The 19,652-nt window shown below is 37.8% G+C and overlaps 1 protein-coding gene across 1 annotated transcript; it reads left to right on the top strand.

Annotated features, from left to right (window-relative positions):
• Positions 1-1,220: 1,220 nt before the first annotated feature.
• PCDH20 (protocadherin 20) lies at positions 1,221-4,620 on the top strand. The gene has a single exon (XM_012442876.3). It carries the CDS (start codon positions 1,656-1,658, stop codon positions 3,747-3,749), a length of 2,094 nt encoding a protein of 697 aa, XP_012298299.2. The 5' UTR covers positions 1,221-1,655; the 3' UTR covers positions 3,750-4,620.
• The last annotated feature ends 15,032 nt before the right edge of the window (positions 4,621-19,652 follow it).

Raw genomic sequence — 19,652 nt, 5'->3', positions numbered from 1 at the left:
ACAGGAACCTGCCGGTAAGTGTTAGGGTCCAGGAACCCCGCGACCCCGACAAGTTGCAGTATCGTAAAGCAATTTCCACTCAGATTGTTTTTCAAACCTTCCACCTTCATCTAAACTTCAGATGAAGGATGGCGCGGGGAGGGAAGGGCAGTTTGGGATAATGTGTCTTCTTTTTAACAAGGAACAGGCAAGTCCTTGGGTCAGGAGAAGTTTCTGAAGCAAGAAATGTATCCAGATGAGGTGGAGTGGGAAAGGGGTGCACTCAATCCGCTTTAGATACGGGGTTCTGGGATCGTTTCCTGCTGCTGGCGTCTGGCTGTGACTGAAACTGACAAATTGCTTTTGCATAACCATTTTCCGGGTTTACAATGCTTTCCCCCTAAGGGAGGGGGATTAGTGACGGTTTGGTAAGGAGTGGAAATCCAGATCCTTCTGTCTGATTTCAAATGTGTCCTAAAATAAAAATCACTCTTTCCGACCCGAGACCTAAAGTGTTGGAGGTGGAGGAGGGAGTGTTAGTATTTTTTCCATGTTATTATTATTGCGATTGTGGTTGTTTTACGGTTCTCCTAGTAAGGGATGTCACACACTGCGTGTTCCAGCACTCTAATGGCAGAACCACTTCAAGGAGAAATAAATCGCCCACCTTTCAGTGCTCTCTACTACCAGCCCCCTTCCTCCCCATCACCTACCCTGGAGGTTTCCCTGTCGCGTTGCGCAGTCTCTGAGTTGGAATCTTCTCCCCTCCTGCGTGTGGTTCCAGGGATGTTCTATGGTCTGGGGTCCTGAATGTTAGCTGGATGAGGGTGGTGATGGGGAGACGAGCGGGGAAGGCGGGGGAGGAGGGGATAAGAAAGTGAAGAGTAAAATTAAGTTTTGGAGCCGATATTGCCCCACAGATCTCGGTTTTGCTTCTGGGAGTGGGGATAGGGGACAGCAAGGATCACAGGGGCACTAGTTTCTCTCTCGGACCCCTATTTCCCTGGTTGTGTAATGAGCTTTCTTCCCTCCCCCCACTCCAGCATCTGTTTCTGTTTGTCCTCTTCGTGGGACCCTTCAGCTGCCTCGCGAGTTACAGCCGGGCCACCGAGCTTCTGTACAGCCTAAACGAGGGACTGCCCGCGGGGGTGCTCATCGGCAGCCTGGCCGAGGACCTGCGGCTGCTGCCCGGGGCTGCAGGGAGGCGGGACGCGCAGTCGCAGCTGCCAGAGCGCACCGGTGCTGAGTGGAATCCCCCTCTCTCCTTCAGCCTGGCCTCCCGGGGACTGAGTGGCCAGTACGTGACCCTAGACAACCGCTCTGGGGAGCTGCACACTTCGGCTCAGGAGATCGACAGGGAGGCCCTGTGTCTCGAAGGGGGCGGAGGGTCCGCGTGGGGCGGCAGCGTTTCCATCTCCTCCTCTCCTTCTTCTGACTCTTGCCTTTTGCTGCTGGATGTGCTTGTCCTGCCTCAGGAATACTTCAGGTTCGTGAAGGTGAAGATCGCCATCAGAGACATCAATGACAACGCTCCGCAGTTCCCTGTTTCCCAGATCTCGGTGTGGGTCCCAGAAAATGCACCTGTAAACACCCGATTGGCCATAGAGCATCCTGCTGTGGACCCAGATGTAGGCATTAATGGGGTGCAGACCTATCGCTTACTGGACTACCATGGTATGTTCACCCTTGACGTGGAGGAGAATGAGAATGGGGAGCGCACTCCCTACCTGATTGTCATGGGTGCTTTGGACAGGGAAACCCAGGACCAGTATGTGAGCATCATCATAGCTGAGGATGGTGGGTCTCCACCACTGCTGGGCAGTGCCACCCTCACCATTGGCATAAGTGACATTAATGACAATTGCCCTCTGTTCACAGACTCACAAATCAATGTCACTGTGTATGGGAATGCTACAGTGGGTACCCCAATTGCAGCTGTCCAGGCTGTGGATAGAGACTTGGGGACCAATGCTCAAATTACCTATTCTTACAGTCAGAAAGTTCCACAAGCATCTAAGGATTTATTTCACCTGGATGAAAACACTGGCATTATTAAACTTTTCAGTAAGATTGGAGGAAATGTTCTGCAATCCCACAAGCTCACCGTCCTTGCTAATGGACCAGGTTGCATCCCTGCTGTAATCACCGCTCTTGTGTCCATTATCAAAGTTATTTTCAGACCCCCCGAAATTGTCCCTCGTTACATAGCAAACGAAATAGATGGTGTTGTTTATCTGAAAGAACTGGAACCCATTAACACTCCCATTGCGTTTTTCACCATAAGAGATCCAGAAGGTAAATACAAGGTTAACTGCTACCTGGATGGTGAAGGCCCATTTAGGTTATCACCCTACAAACCATACAATAATGAGTATTTGCTAGAGACCACAAAATCTATGGACTATGAGCTACAGCAATTCTATGAAATAGCTGTGGTGGCTTGGAACTCTGAGGGATTTCATGTCAAAAGAGTTATTAAAGTGCAACTTTTAGATGATAATGATAATGCTCCAATTTTCCTTCAACCCTTAATAGAACTAACCATCGAAGAAAACAACACACCCAATGCCTTTCTGACTAAGCTATATGCTACAGATGCAGACAGTGGAGAGAGAGGCCAAGTTTCATATTTTCTGGGACCTGATGCTCCGTCATATTTTTCCTTAGACAGTGTCACAGGAATTCTGACAGTTTCTACTCAGCTGGACCGAGAAGAGAAAGAAAAGTACAGATACACTGTCAGAGCTGTTGACTGTGGGAAGCCACCCAGAGAATCAGTAGCCACTGTGGCGCTCACAGTGTTGGATAAAAATGACAACAGTCCTAGGTTTATCAACAAGGACTTCAGCTTTTTTGTGCCTGAAAACTTTCCAGGCTATGGCGAGATAGGAGTAATTAGTGTAACGGATGCTGATGCTGGGCGAAATGGATGGGTCGCCCTCTCGGTGGTGAACCAGAGTGATATTTTTGTCATAGATACAGGAAAGGGCATGCTGAGGGCTAAAGTCTCTTTGGACAGAGAGCAGCAAAGCTCCTATACTTTGTGGGTTGAAGCTGTTGATGGGGGTGAGCCCGCCCTCTCCTCTACTGCAAAAATCACAATTCTCCTTCTAGATATCAATGACAACCCTCCTCTTGTTTTATTTCCTCAGTCTAACATGTCTTATCTGTTAGTACTGCCTTCTACCCTCCCTGGCTCCCCAGTTACAGAAGTCTATGCTGTTGACAAAGACACAGGCATGAATGCTGTCATAGCTTATAGCATCATAGGGAGAAGAGGTCCCAGGCCTGAATCCTTTAGGATTGACCCTAAAACTGGCAACATTACTTTGGAAGAGGCATTAATGCAAACAGATTATGGGCTCCATCGCTTACTGGTGAAAGTGAGTGACCATGGTTATCCCGAGCCTCTCCACTCCACGGTCATGGTGAACTTATTTGTCAATGACACTGTCAGTAATGAGAGTTACATTGAGAGTCTTTTAAGAAAGGAACCAGAGATTAACATAGAGGAGAAAGAACCACAGATCTCAATAGAACCAACTCACAGAAAGGTAGAATCTGTGTCCTGTATGCCCACCTTAGTAGCTCTGTCTGTAATAAGCTTGGGTTCCATCACACTGGTCACAGGGATGGGTATATACATCTGTTTAAGGAAAGGGAAAAAGCACCCCAGGGAAGATGAAAATTTGGAAGTACAGATTCCACTGAAAGGAAAAATTGACTTCCATATGCAAGAGAGAAAACCAATGGATATTTCTAATATTTGATATTTCGTGATGGAATAACACAGAGAGATGTTTTAACTGACTTTGGATCTTCATCACCTAGAAAGAGTGTGTTGATGGCAGCTCCAATGAAGGACGACTAATTTATAACTTGTTCTATATTGTAAATAGCTGTTTACAGGTTTTTAAATTCAGAGGTTATAAAATGTGTACAGCATTTTTAAGTGAAAATTAGTACTAACAGCTATAGGACTGTTATTAAAAAAAAAAAAAGCTTGGACATGGTTTGCAGCTTTCATACACCAAGCAGATGATTGATAAGACCTGGGAGTAAGGTAAGAAAATGGTACAATTTTTTTTAAATCTATAAAGTCCTGTCACCACAAGAGGGCATCAGCTGCTCCTTTGCAGGGAATTGAGGTATTGTACTTGACACTTGTACATGAAATTAATGAAAGAGTATATTTTAAATATATTGTTTTTAGCATTGAACAAATATGAAATTAAAGTAAATTAAATTTCACCCTATTTAAATATATGATAAGAAAAAAAGAAACGCACTTGTAAACAGAATGTTTATTACCTCATAAGTGCATATATAGTTTGAAAGAGAAGGCATTAAAAAGAAGTGCAATTCCTTTTTAGCAAGGATAAAAATATTATCTTGTGTTACTAATTCGACCTGCTGAAGCGTATTCCACTTTCTGTGTACTCGAATTGCTTTCTGTTTGCTTTACCACTGCTCTTGCTATCATTACAGGGGAAGTATATATATATATATATATATATACTTTGTTACAGAAAATGTAACTAGATATTGTGCCCAAGAAAAACAGCCAGAAGCAAAGAAATGCTTCAATCCTTAGTTGCTTCATATGCATTCATGATATTTTAGTGCTTTCACAACTTGTTGGTTGTACTTCATACTTGGGTTACATGTTAGATTTTTATAGGCTTAAAATCATCCATCACATGAGAAAATAGAAATCATATTAAAACCGAATTCTTCTAGAGGCTTGAGGACGCTGTTGGTTGTTTTCATTGGCATTTTCTAGGAAAGTTATACTGTACTTATCTTTTTGGTGTTGTTTAGCTTTGTTGGCTCACATTTCTGGCTTCCTTTCTTTGGTTTTGGATTAAGTCCAACAGTTTATTTGTAAGCTCGGCAGCAGATTTCTTTGATAATTTAGCTTTTACTGATTCTCTTGCAATGAAGAAAACTACTTCATCAGTGATGTATCACTTTTACTTCATTGTGTGAGCTGGAAATATTATTTTATATGACAGCTATAGCAAAATAATCTGTATAAACAAGGAATGTGTTAGCTTAAACTGGATTATTTTACTTTTTGGCATCATGCATATGTACTGTACCAAAAGTGTTTATATGTCTGCAAATTAAAGGTATATATTTTCATAATTTCTTTCTTATTTTTAGCATTTTATATTTGAACATGTGCTTGTTCTTTCACTGAAGTGCCTGTCATTTGTTTGTTTTTAGGGTTAAATGTGGGTAAACTGTAGTATTCTGCTATACTAAAGTTTATATTAAACTAATTCATTACTCAATTAAACATTGGGTAAATTATTAAATTTGTGTGTAGTTATAGACATATATATAGATTACAGAGTATGCCTAAATGTTTGATGTAAGTTCATATGAAAATTTGCATCCATGTATGTGCAAATGCATATTAATTTATTATAGATTTAATATCATTATACATTTTCATTTTACCACATTTATAGCAAATCCTCTGTTAGCTGTGTTGCCATAGCTTACGATAATTTTTAAAACAAAAATACTCTGCTCGAAAAGAAATTGAATGCAAACAGCCAAGTTCTTTTAGATTTGTATTAATTAACTCATTTAATTTCTTCAATTTGATAATTTCAATAAATAAAATAAGTATAGGAGACAGCAAGATTTGTTATAAAAAAATATATTTTTATTGGAAATTCCTTTTGTATGAGAGGCAGCTGAGCTAAGAGACTAAGATCATTTAACCCCCAAAACTTTTCGTTTATAACTGATATGTAGCAATGGAGGAAACATCTCTTGCTAGTCATATTTTATTTCTTATTTCTCCTTTTTAGAGAAAGAAACTACATGAGATAAAAGTAACATTATTTATTTTTTAAGAATCCTCCGTAAGTGCAATAATTTTACCATCAGTATAAATAACACAATTTTCGATTCGTTTTCCAATTTGAAGAAGGTTCATGTGTTTTGGGGAATGGACTTTATCTCCAGCATGAGAAATGCCTGTAACATTAATAAAAAGATGTATTTCTGAATAACTTCTTGTGGCAGGATTTCCTTTACAAAAACATCTCATTCACATTAAAACATTAATAACAAGGAAAGCTAAAGTAAATTAAGCTCAAAGATAAAAGCCCCTTTTTACTGACACCTTGTGCTAGAATAGTTGCCAAAATGTATGCTAATCATGTCAATGTTGTTAGTTGAGCTGGCACAAAAATAAATGTTCCATTCATTAAAAACCCTAATATCCATTTAACAGTTTGAGAACCAGTGAGTTCTCTTTGCCCAATTTAATGAAGAAGAGATTGCTGTGATCTTTGCACTGCCAAATCCACTCTTATACCGCAGAGAAAATTGTTCATTAATTTCAATCGGGAAGTTTAAAACCAACAAGCAATTTCAGATACAGGGGAAAAAACAATTTACGCCATTTGACTACTTGGGGTAGATTTCCTGACCCTTAAAGAAAAAAAAAAGTTCTCCTGGCAGTTATGCTTTCATCAATGGTGGTTGGAAAATAAAAGAAAAATACATTATTTTAAAAACAGTTTTGTAGTACTGATGCATTCAAAATAATCTTTAGTGTTTTGGATGTAAATCTTTAGTGTCTTGGATGTTCTACATGTATTTTAGGAAAACAGGCATGAGTTTACTGTGAAATAACATCACTAGAGCAATTTTTAGGAGTGCTGTATGAGGTTGATTTGATTGCAGTAAGATCTCTCCCAAGGATTCTAATTTGTGCTCCCAGAAAATGTCTAAATTCACTACTACAAAGGGGGAGATTAAGCAAGCCTCTCTACTCTGGAGACTCGGGTTCCAATCTCTCCTCATGATGTGAGGGCTCTCTGAGGTCCTGATCCCCGGCAGACAATGGAGAATATAATGAAAGTGCAGCACCAACCACCTGGTGTTCTTGAACTCATTGGGCAGCCTCAGTTCATGGAAGCCAGAGACATAAATACCTGAGCTTTCTCATCCCTCTGTGGTAGATTTGCTCACTGATAAAAAACAGTCAAAATTGCCGCAAAATGCCATATTGCTGACTTAGGCAGTCTCTGCCTAGCACTGTGCCTTTCCATGCAAATAGTCAATAAATATTTGTTGAAGAGAATTGATGGGCACACAAGACTAACCAAAGCAGGAAAAAAAAAATCAATTAATATATAATTTGGATTCCTGAGCTAAAAAGTCCCAGCACAGTATCTTTTCGAGTTATTTTTATTTCTAATAACAAATCATGCATATTTTTCAGATAATATATACATAAATACATAGTCTATAATCATTTTTAAATGTCACTTCCTGTATATTATTGTCCTTAAATAGCAGAATTTGTAAAATAGACTCCTAAACTAGGAATGTCTTTTTTTAAGGATATAAAACAAAATTGGGTGAACTTTAAAACTTAACCCACTAATGTCAAGAAGTAAGAATACCATGGTGACTTTTTAAAATCAGTCATACAGACATTTATCCCATATATATTTTAGTACCCATATTACAAGTCTTTTAATGAACTTACATCATGCTGTGGAAAGCCAATAAGAAAACCAGTTTCAAAACATTATATATGACAAATGCCTATTTTTTGGATGCTATGTGAGCAGGACCTAACCCAGTTCTGGAAAGTCAGAGAAGGCTCCCTAAAGGAGGTGACTTCTATTTTGAATCCTTCTCAGAGGAAGTTATGAGCTTGAAAAAAAGGAAAAGTTAGCCAAGAGAATATGGCAGCGAGGAGGGAAGGGCATTTGAGGAGGTGGGAACACATGTGGCAAAGCACACATGTGGGAGTGAGCATGTCATGGTTGAAGAGCCACAAATATTGCAGTTTTCCTTGGCTAAAGGGATGAAGAGAAAAAAAACAATTACTAACAATGAGCTTGGAGACATAGTGTACAGCAAATAATGAAGAAATTTGTGTGTCATACTTGGAGGTTACAATTTTATCCGAAAGGAAATGGAACTTTTAAGAATTTAGCCAGTGAGTTTATGTTTTTAAAAGATAACTTTGGCCTCGTGTAGAGGTTGTGTTGAAGAAAATTCTGGATGCTAGTTAAAAGGATGAGTGACAATTTAAGTGAAAAATGGGGCCTTAAACCAGGGAATATAAAAAATATCTATTATAGCAGGTAATATAGAATGTAAATAATGTTTAGCTGATTAAACTTGTGATGCCATAGGAATTCATCTGCACAGGATGACCAGAAAGTAAACTGTTTTCATAATTTGCTTTTGAGTTTAATGTAAAAATTTGAAAAAGATACAGAGCTCATTTACTAAACATTCAATCAGCAATGAAAGCATTGGAGCCATAACCCCTTCTCCAATGTTGGGTTTTATGACACAGATGGAATTTTAAAGGCACTAATTTACCCAGTTTATTTCATCTTTATGACTGTCAATTCTCTTCAATTTAACAAACATTACTCTGTGCCCATGTGACAGATATTCCAATACGAGGTTGACCTCATCAAGAACATTTCATCTGAGGCATTTGTGGTATTTTACTTATAGTTGTACTAAAAATAGACACATGCAGAAGAATCCTTCCTGTTGAAAACTTAAGACAATAAAATGTGAAGTGGATAATTTAAGGTGTAAAGATAACTTCAAGTGTTATGTGAATACCAAGGAACAATGATATGATGGTTGTAGGTAACTCTTAACAACATCCAGGAAATATGAACAGGTGAAATGGCTAGAGCCAAGAAGTATGCAGGCATTGAGGTGTAACGTCACTATTTTGAACATTTCACATTATTTTAAAAATCAGTTAAGTCACTTAGCATGTCTTATGCTTCAAGTATTATGTTGCTTAAAATGAAGAATTTAGTAAGAACCAATACCAAATCATAGAATTTTCAAACTCAGGCTAAATAAACATTTAGCAGATGTAAAACCAATATTATATACAGTCCCAACTTCTAGAAAACTCTGATTAATTTCCCCTCCTAAGACTCATCTATGTGTAAATTATTAACTTATTCCTTTTTTCATGTTGTGATGAAAATTAAATGAGATAATTCATGCAAAATATTTTGAACGATCAAGTGTTCCACAAATATTGCTATTGTAATTAAATGGTGTGCCATGGGAAGTTATCTTATCAATTTATTTGCTCATTCTTTCAACAAATTCATTCAACTAATATTTTTATTACATAACAAAATTCCATAAAGTTGATAGTGTTTTAGATTAAAGGCCTGTATATACTCAATATGCTCTATTTATTTAAATTATGCATCTTACAGACATTTAGACTTTTTTTTATTCCTATGACAAATTCATATATCCTTTCTCATCTGGAAAGGTCCCTTGTACCTTTTCTGTTGATGTACCATTGCATTCATGAGAGTTTAGCCCTTATGACCAATCATCTCCCATTTCATATCCCTCAAGGTGATAATCCTATTATTGTCACCTTGAAGGATAGGATTTCAAAATATAATTTTGCAAAGGACACTAACATTCAGACCATACTGTGGGGTGTTTTCAAACATGTCAGAAACCTGTGTTGGAGAGCCTCTTTTCTAAATATTTCTAAGGCTTCCCTAGTCCTAGCACTTGACATGCTTTCATCATACTGAATGGGGTTTGAGGTACCCACTACTCAGAAAAGGTCTGGTGGCTAGCTACAGAGTTCTTACAGTCCTGACGTGGGGAAAACTGTTGTTTAGAGCCCTGCTACTCAATGTCTGGTCTACAAAGCAGCAGCAACAGAGAATCTGGGGCCCACTCTGGATCTATTAAACCAGAAACTGCATTTTATAAGATCCCCAGGTGATTTGCACATACATTAAAGTTTTAAAACAATATGTTTGGTGCATTGGCTTTCAAGTTTGTTTCATGTTGAAATAAACAAGTGAGTTATAAACAAAACAAAACAAAGCAAAAAGCATTTGACACCTGTGCTTCACCTCAGACTATCTTATTTATTTGGTAGGGGTTATAAGATGAGAGTCAGGATTCTTAAAAAGCTCCCCAGGTGATTTGAAAGTGCAGCAAAGATTAAGAATCACCAGTATGGGTCCCATTATTTCTGTAATTTGCTGTCCTTACTTGATACTCTAGCACCCAGTCTATTTTGGATATTTTCCCTCATCTGCATCTACTCCCAATCTTCTATAAATTAGGACACCATTAAAAAAATCTAAATATAAAACTCATAAGTGAGCATGAAATCAGATCTTCTTCCATTCCCATCATCATCACCTAAATGTTGTCATCATCATTATCAATAGTGGATTGATAAAGCAACTAGAATCATAGCTAACATGCCTATTTCTACCTTTTGGAAATTTTAGTCTCCAGCAGTACTCAATTGTAAGCCTGATGAGCCCAGCAATGTTGTCATCTTCTTTGTCTTCTCTTCCTTCTTCTTTCTCTTCTTCCCCCCTTCTTCTCCTTCCTCTCTCCTTATTTCTTTTTTTCCTTCTCTTGTTTTATAGTTGTAATCCAAGAAACTAGAGTCATGTTTAGTACATCTGAGAGATACCATAAAACATCTGTAGAATGTATGCAATCTACAGAATGGGAGAAAATCTGTGCAATCTACCCATCTGATAAAGGTCTAATATTCAGTATCCAAAAGAAACTTAAACAAACTTACAAGAAAAAAACAAACAACCTCATCAAAAAGTGGGCAAAAGATATGAACAGGCATTTCTCAAAAGGAGATATTTACGAGGCCAACAAACATATGAAAAGAAGTTCAACATCGCTGATCATTAGAGAAATGCAAATCAAAACCACAATGAGATACCATCTTGCAGCAGTCAGAATGGTGATTATTTTAAAGTCAAGGAACAACAGATGCTGTCAAGGCTGTGGAGAAATAAGAATGCTTTTATACTGTTGGTGGGAATGTAAATTTGTTCAAACATTGTGGAGGACAGTGTGGCAATTCCTCAAGGATCTAGAACTAGAAATACCATTTGACCCAGCAATCCCGTTACTGGGTATATACTCAAAGGAATACAAATAATTTTACTATAAAGACACATGCACATGTATTTTTATTGCAGCACTATTTACAATAGCAAACACATGAAATCAATCCAAATGCCCATCAATAATAGAGTGAATAAAGAAAATGTGGTACATATATACCATGGAATATTATGCAACTATGAAAAAGAATGAGATCATGTCCTTTGCAGGGGCATAAACGAAGCTGGAAACCATCATCCTTAGCAAATTAACACCAGAACAGAAAAGCAAGCACTGCATGTTCTCAGTCATAAGTGAGAGTTGAATGACGAGAACACATGAACACAGGGAGGGGAACATCACACCAGGGTGAGCTGGGGGGTAGGGGTTGAGGAAAGCATTAGGACAAATAGCTAATGCATGTGGGGCTTAAAACCTAGATGACAGGTTCATAAGTGCAGCAATCCACCAAGGTGCAGGTATACCTATGTAACAAACCTACACGTTCTGCACTTATATCCCAGAACTTAAAGTAGAATAAAAAATAAAAAATAAATAATAATAAATAAATACAAATCAAAACCATTGAACTCATGGAGATAAAGAGTAGAAGGATGGTTACCAGTGGCTGGGAAAGGCAGTGGGCAGCTGGGTGGTGTGGGGGAAGGTAGGGCTGGTTAATGGGCATAAAAAATAGAAAGAATAAATAAAAACTATTAATAATATTTGATAACAGTGTGACTATGGTCAGCAGCAATTTAATTGTACATTTTTAAATAACTAAAGGAGTGTAATTGGATTATCTGTAACACAAGAATAAAGGTGTGAGGAGATGGATACCCTATTTTCCATGATATGATTATTGCACATTGCCTGTCTGTATCAAAACATCACATGTACCCCATAAACATATACATCAACAAAAACAGAAAGTTAAAAGCAACCACAACAACAACAACAAATCTGTAGAATGTATTAATGAATGTATAAACGGCAGGAAATTCTAAACATAAATTACAGTCGTTATGTACTTGTATTCTTCTGTTGTCGTGCTCCTGATAAAGACATACCTGAGACTGGGTAATTTTTAAAGAAAAGGATGTTTAATAGACTCACAGTTCCACATGGCTGGGGAGGCCTCACGATCATGGCAGAAGGTGGAAAGAGAGAATGAGAGCCAAGTGAAAGGGATTACCCCCTATAAAACCATCAGATTTCATGAGACTGATTCACTACCAGGAGAACAGTATGAGGTAAACCTCCCCATGATTAAATTCTCTTTCCCAGTGTCCCTGCCACAACACATAGGAATATGGAAGCTACAGTTCAAAAACAGATTTGGGTGGGGACACAGTCAAACCATATCAGTACTTCAGAAGAAAACCATTATCTATTTTGACCTTAGAAGACCTTGTAACGGAGGCTTGGAGCTGAGTCTAAAAGTCTTGCTTTGCGAAGAGTCTGCAGCAACAAGAGGTGTGCTCTGCCCCATTTCCGTTGCTTATCCTTAGCAGTCTGATAGAGAGTAGGACATGCTCAGTGCGGCAAAAGTGAAGGAAATAAGGTGGCAGAACTTTCATCTATGGCTACTGGGGCAAGAGATGTAACTATTCAGAGGCATTCATTTCTAAGAGTTGTAAATGCTGTTTCAACTGTCCATCTGAGATTTGTCTGGTAAAGACGAAAAATGTAAAATATAGTAGGAAAACATAGAACGAAACTATAAAAAATCATATTTTAGGCAGAAACACCTGAAGTAAACAAAAATGGAATTAGAGTCCTAGCAATATTTTAGGAATAAAATCTATGCTGATTGAGGATCTCACTACTTATCCTCCTATTTTCTGTAGCTAGGAAAAATATTACCCAGCTCAATGAAATAAAAAAGGACTAGAAACATCCAACAAGGTAAAGAAAACAAGTGTTCACATCCTGGATCTTCCAGCTACTGGTATTAAAACCTTGCTGAAACTTCATTAATATGTGTGCCATTTTTGCTGAAAATGTACATGAAGAATAACCCCAGGGCAATTCTTAGACTGGAGATAATGCATGTGAAGTGGTCAACACAATGCCTTGTACACAGTAGGCAGTCATTCAAATGTTAGCTCCCTTCCTCCCTGTGGCCAGCCCTACACTATTTTATGTCATGTTTAAGGGTATCAGAGGCACAGAAATTTCCAGGGCCAATTTTTGTGTCCTCAGGGGCTAGTACTTAATGTTTTTTTGAATAAACAAATAGTAAAGGTGGTAGGCATTATTTTGGGCTTCAGTTGTTTTGAATGGAGATGGGAGGGAAACTCACAAAACACGTGAAAATTGATTCATAAGCTAATTTATTTAAAATTCAAATTAAGCACCTAGTATGTGGCACACACAGAGCTCCTTTAAAACTGCAACTAGAAATATTCTTTGAAACAGAGTTTAGATAAGGGCACTGCAAATAAAACTGTAATTTAATAGTATAAATGTCTTAATAGAGGATAAATAAAGCCAAGAATCGATTCAAACATTTAGTTTACAGTATTTTGGTATGCAGCTGCTTTCAATTTCAAAATTGTTAATAATCTCAGAGCTGAGTATATTTCAGTGAGTGTCCACATATTTTGTTACAGCAGAACAAGCAGGAAAAGCAAGCTGAAAATTTCGGGGCGTTTGGACTATAGAGGCATCATCTGTTCCTTATTTTACAGACTTTTTCTTTCTTTTCCCTACCTCCTGCTCTCTAATTACATCCAAATGGTTCTCTCGTTTGTTTTTCTGGCCATTCCATCTGAGACGTGTTGCCAGTAATACACGCCATCTTCATTTGGCTCCTTTTTTCCTTATCTGCACTGCTAACCTATTGTGTTTGTGAAAAATGGAGAATTTGTCAGCTCTCTTCCATACCAGGCATACCGCTTCGGGTAGACGCACTGATGCATTTTATGACTAGAAATTAAGTCACAACATGGTAAACATGCTGAGGCAACCATCTCTGCCACCCAAACCATGAATGGACAAAGGAAACACGTACACATAGACCCTGGTTTGTGAAAGCTTACACAATGAAATTTTCTTCCAATAGAATTTTATCATCACATTGATAATTATAAAGACATGATTTCAGGGAGACCATGATGCTGGAAAATTGAAACACATAGATTGCTGATGCAAGTGAAAACCAGGAAAATTTTCCTGGAGGGCTATTGGCCAATGGGCATACATTTTAAAAATATGCATTTTTCTTTTATTTTACACTTCCAATTCTAATCTAAAACCGAAGAGAATAATTTCAAGCTCCTCTGTATAAGCATACTTACTGCAGAGTTTGAAAGTAATAAAAACATCTTCATTAATATATAATTGTTGAATTAAATTGTCACACAAACATAGTATAGACTATACAGAACCTTCTCTGCCTTTGTCAAAACCTGTCTGAATGCTCACAAACCCCATAGTAATTTACCACCTCATTGTATCATTCATATAATTATCTTATAGGAACAATCATTCCTAGAGTTGTCTCATTCTTCTCACATATCAATTTATTACACTCTTGATAAAAGGTCCCCATCTATCTAAAGCAGAGTTCCTTAACCTGGCATGCATGTAACTGAAAGATGGACAGAAAACAGAAAATGAAGTAATACAGGACAATAGGAGACATTTTATCAAGAACTTTGCATTCCATTCGAAAAAAAAAGGTAAGTCATAAAATGCATACACACTGCATGATCCATTAATATGGGGATGATTTTAGTGTAGTGTGCTGCTGGTGGCTGTTGTGGTTTTTCTGTTGTAGGAGTCTAGCTAAGAATCAGGCTAATACAGAAGAAAAAGAGAAAAGAAGGAAATGAGGAAGAAGAAGGAAAGAGGAGAAAGAAAAGGAGAAACAGAGAGGGAGAGGAAGAACCAAAGCAGAAAATGCATGAATCTTTAAAATTCTGTTCTATCTGTGCTTGAAACCAGCCACTCCAGTGATTTTCCATTGTGTGAACAATAAATCCACCCTGCTGTTTTTATTCCTTCAAATTATTTTGAATTGTATCCCTGTTAATTATACTTTAAAAAGTCTCAACTAGCACTTCATTGGAACAACTGGTCTTGGCAGTTCTCCAAACATCTCATGCCATCCATGTCTCTGCATTTTGCATACACTGGCCCCTCTGCTCAGATGCCTTTCCTCCATCACCTACCTGAAAACCATCTACAATCCATCAAGCCTTAGCTCAAGGGCTATCTCTTCTGAAAAGCCTGCCCTTGAGAATCTATTTTCTTCTACTTTCAGTGTATTTTATACATTCCCAGGCTATAGCAATAAACTCAAAATTTTTGTCAATTACAACTATTCTTCTGCATAATTTTCTCATCACAAAGCATAAATTTTTCAATGGAAAAAGAGTAACTAAAAAAGAAAAACCTTGGAAAATGTTTCCGAATCGAATCAAAGGTACATCAAAGATCTTTCACTTAATACTTGGCTTTTTAATGCAATGAAGTTAGATCCTAACAACAGGTAAGATTTTACTCTATTTATATTTTGGCTGGAGTCACTTTATGAGACTTAGGAGGAATAGTCTGTCTTTAACATGTTTAATGTACTTAACATCTACTTGATATTCACAAGGCAAACTTTTCTCATTAGCTTCTCCTGTTCCCAAGATCACCTTTAATTATTAATAACTTTAGATACAATGGCCTCCGCTATTAATGTAAGCCATGAAACTGTATGATCCTGAGTAAAAAATAAAGTGTATATATTCATGAAATAATTAATATGAGAATGTAATTGATTATTTTATTTTACTTTAACAAGGTATAGGATCCTGACACAGAGCTCTCCATTGAAGACCAACCTTTTTTTCAGAATATCGGTTTCATATTCAGAAAATATGAATATTACTACAAGGCAGAAATAATACTAAATACTAAAATAAAATAAGGTAAGTGATTTGTAATCCCAGCACTTTGGGAGGCCGAGGCAGGCGATTCACGAGGCCAGAAGTTCAAAATCAGTCTGGCCAACATGGTGAAACCCCATCTCTACTAAAGATACAAAAATTATCCAGGCATAGCAGTGCACTCCTGTAATCCCAGCTACCTGGGAGGCTGGGGCAGGAGAATCATTTGAACCCAGGTTGCAGCGAGCCGAGATTGTGCCACTGCACTCCAGCCTGGGCGACAGGGTAAGACTCCATCTCAAAAAAAAAAAAAATAAAAATAAAGAAAAATAAACAATAAGGTAAATGAATATTATTTCTATATTCTAAGATGTCAGATTGATCTAGCAGCAAATAAGTCACTGTGGCTTAGACAAGAGAAGTTTCAGTAGAATGTAGTAGAATTTTGAAGTAATAGAAAGTGAATAAGGACAGATAAATCACTTCCAAAAATTTGACTTTCAGAAAGTGAAAATATACAAGGCAAAGTAGAAGGGAAATGTATAGTTGGAGGAAACATTTTTTCCTCCTGCTTCCCATTCAAAAAAGAAAAGTGAATGCAATAACATCAATAGTGAGGGAAAGTTAAAGAAAGAAAGTAAGGAAGAATCAGTAGCTCAAGTCCAAGATATTTTGGGAGAAGAGGTAGACATAGTGACCATTGAAAGGATGAAAGATGTCTTACAAAGAAGAGGAAGACTAAGATGAGTGGAAGTGAAATTGGAGAGCTGGACAAAGGAAGTTAAGGGGATAATTACCTATTTTCTCTATGAAGTAGGGAGATGAAATCATCTGTAGAGAATTAATAGGAGATGGGAGAGTTTAGAAATTTGTGGACAGTGGAAGATAATTGCAATAAATGCTTTAGTGTAAAGGGAAGGAAGCCAGCAATGGAAAGGGCATGTGAATGCTTTGACCACAAATATGCATTAGTTTGTGATCTTCTAAATCTCTGCTCATATGCACAGGTGCAGGCACAGAGAAATAGATAGCTGAGCCCCAACCAAGACTGAGATTCTGCTAGACAAAATTAAAGAAAAGAAAACAGGGCAAAGGAGGCAAAGATACTCAAAGGAGGGTGTTTGAAATGAATCAAACATTACGGAGGAAGTAAGAAAAAAAATATGTCCAGAGAGAGCTACTATGAAAAAATTAGAGGATTCTGTAGGTTAAAATATATATATGTATTTAAAGAGCATTAATTTGTTCTTTAAAATCAAAAGAGAAGGACAGAAGTTTGTAATCAGACAGTCTATTCGTAATTTTAGAAATGGAGAAGTTCTAGGTGACCACTAGGGTTTAAGGTGTGACCATGAGGGAGGGGATTTAAAGGATGGAGATGAGGGGGTCACTTTAGTTAAGGTATTAAAGTACTGCAGTACCGGCTGGATTACCTACATGGAGGGTAGGTAACCTGTAAAGACGGCAGGATTTGAGGACGTAAGGAAGTCTCTGAGTATTATGCTAGATCATCAGTGAATGAGTCGAAGAATGAGGAAATTTTAGTTTGACTGAGATAAAGAAGAGTGTAGCAGAATATAAATATTTTATTTCAAAACATCGCTTGTGGTTTGAAAACATAAAGCTTTGTGTTTCTTTCCCCCACCGTTCCTTGACATTTGCTCACAAAGCTAATTCCACTGTCTCACAAATGAAAAATCACATAGGCCTCATGACTTTTCTGATGAATCTTAAATTAATTTTTTTAAAAAACACCTATTGTCAACTCAAAATATTATATTAAAACACTGTTTCAAGCCAAAATCTTTATTAATCAGCTTCATTCTCAACTTTTCTATCCTTAAACTGAGTGGGTATTTAAAGTCATACAACTGGTTTTAGGTAGTTTTAAAATGTCTGCTTTTGTTACTTAGTTGAAAAAGTGACATTAACTGTGTCTCATTACCTCAGAGTACACTTGAAAATGGTATTACATGAATGTCCTGAATCTTAAGTAGTAGGAACTTCCACATCAAGGTAGAGAAGTAATAACTATTCCCAGCATGACAGAAAGAAGAGGATACTTTTTCCCTTGGGATCCTGAGGCACATGAGATATGGAAAAATATAGGCAATTATTAAAAGTTATTCACAAGTTTGGCTTAGGGCAGCAGTGCCCTCTGGAAATGACCATGTTTCTGGTTAGTTTACAAAATTAGAGACTCACAGAAGCATATGAAGATGTCAACTGGGTGTGGCAGAATAATAACGAAACATTAATTATAGAATCTTTTTTCTGCTACTCTATGACCACTGAAATTCCAAGTACAGATCCCAGGGGCACCATTTACTATAGAGAGAAATGGTCAGATTAGAGTTGAAGAGAAAAAATTCACATTCTCTGTTGTTTCTAGGTTCAAAAGACTAGATTTCAGATGTGAGATTGAAAGTCCACATGTGCTAGTTGGCCAAAGAAGTTCTATGCAATCTCTGAACTCAGAAAACTCTTAGAATCATTAAAGGGAGAGAGAGAGAGTTTTGGAAAGAAAAGCTGCTGCGTCAGAGCTAATTTGTGTGCATCAAGGGAGTGGGGTAAAGCTGTAAATTTACTGCCTCCACCTTCCCATCTGGAATCCCTCTTTCAGTTTAAAGTTTAGCAGTAGGGATAATCTGCACTTCTATACCTGAGCTCAGCTGAGGCTGAAATAAAAAGCCTGGTGTTGAAGAATAGAAATATCACTGTGGGGCCGGGCTCGGTGGCTCACACCTGTAATCCCAGCACTTTGGGAGGCCGAGGCGGGTGGATCACGAGGTCAAGAGATCGAGACCATCCTGGTCAACATGGTGAAACGCCGTCTCTACTAAAAGATACAAAAAAATTAGCTGGGCATGGTGGCGCGTGCCTGTAGTCCCAGCTACTCAGGAGGCTGAGGCAGGAGAATTGCCTGAACCCAGGAGGCGGAGGTTGCGGTGAGCCGAGATTGCGCCATTGCACTCCAGCCTGGGTAACAAGAGCGAAACTCCGTGTCAAAAAAAAAAAAAAAAAAAAGAAAAGAAAAGAAATATCACTGTGAAGATGTGTGCCATTTGAAGTTGTGATGCCCCAGATTCAACCACATTGTCTGCATCTGTAGAGTGGAGTGATCTCTGGAACTTCTTGTCATCTCCAAATGATGACGTACAGAAGCTAACTGAGGAAAGCTATTGTGCCTTCCAGGAGAGTATTGACCAAATACAGTCTTGACCTTCCTCACTGGAGACCTTGTGGAGACATAATTCATGTATTAGTGGGTCACTGGCACAAGAAGGCAAAGTGGAAAGGGAATGATACACTTTAATACCATTCAGCTCTCATTCTTTTGCCTATGCATAAGACTTTAGATGGTTCTATATTTGAAGAATGTAGAGATTTCTGGGTCCACAATGACGCTCTAGCAACAGGTGTGCTTAGAAGAATTTATAATTTAATTAACTTCATTATTTAGGTGCAAAGAGAAAACCCCAGAAGTATACTTAAATCTTAACCTAATTGAATTATAAAACCACATTAAGCAGAAATAACAAAATTCACTGAATTTACTTTAAATTGGCAAGATTAGGTTTTCTATTACAGAGTTGACGGAGGCTTACATTAAAAGTTAAATTGAGTTGTAGGAAAATAAAGTTACACTTTTGCACACTTGAGTATGTGAACAGTAAAATATCTACCTACTAAAAACAGAATAGAGTTTTGGTCACACAAGTTAAAAGATCAGGAAAAAGATGAATAATGGGAAACTGGCCCAAGAGAAAGGACAATTTGGGGAAAAGAGATAACTGAAGAGTGTACATCTTAAATATAAGCTAGGAAAATATGGATTGGTGGGATTAACGTTTAACAGAATAA

This window comes from Aotus nancymaae, unplaced genomic scaffold (genome assembly GCF_030222135.1).
Source record: "Aotus nancymaae isolate 86718 unplaced genomic scaffold, 86718_ANA_hifiasm-v0.15.2.pri h1tg000088l, whole genome shotgun sequence".
Taxonomy (NCBI): domain Eukaryota; kingdom Metazoa; phylum Chordata; class Mammalia; order Primates; family Aotidae; genus Aotus; species Aotus nancymaae.
Note: the sequence above shows the minus strand (reverse complement) of the source record. Positions and strands in the feature narration are given on the sequence as shown.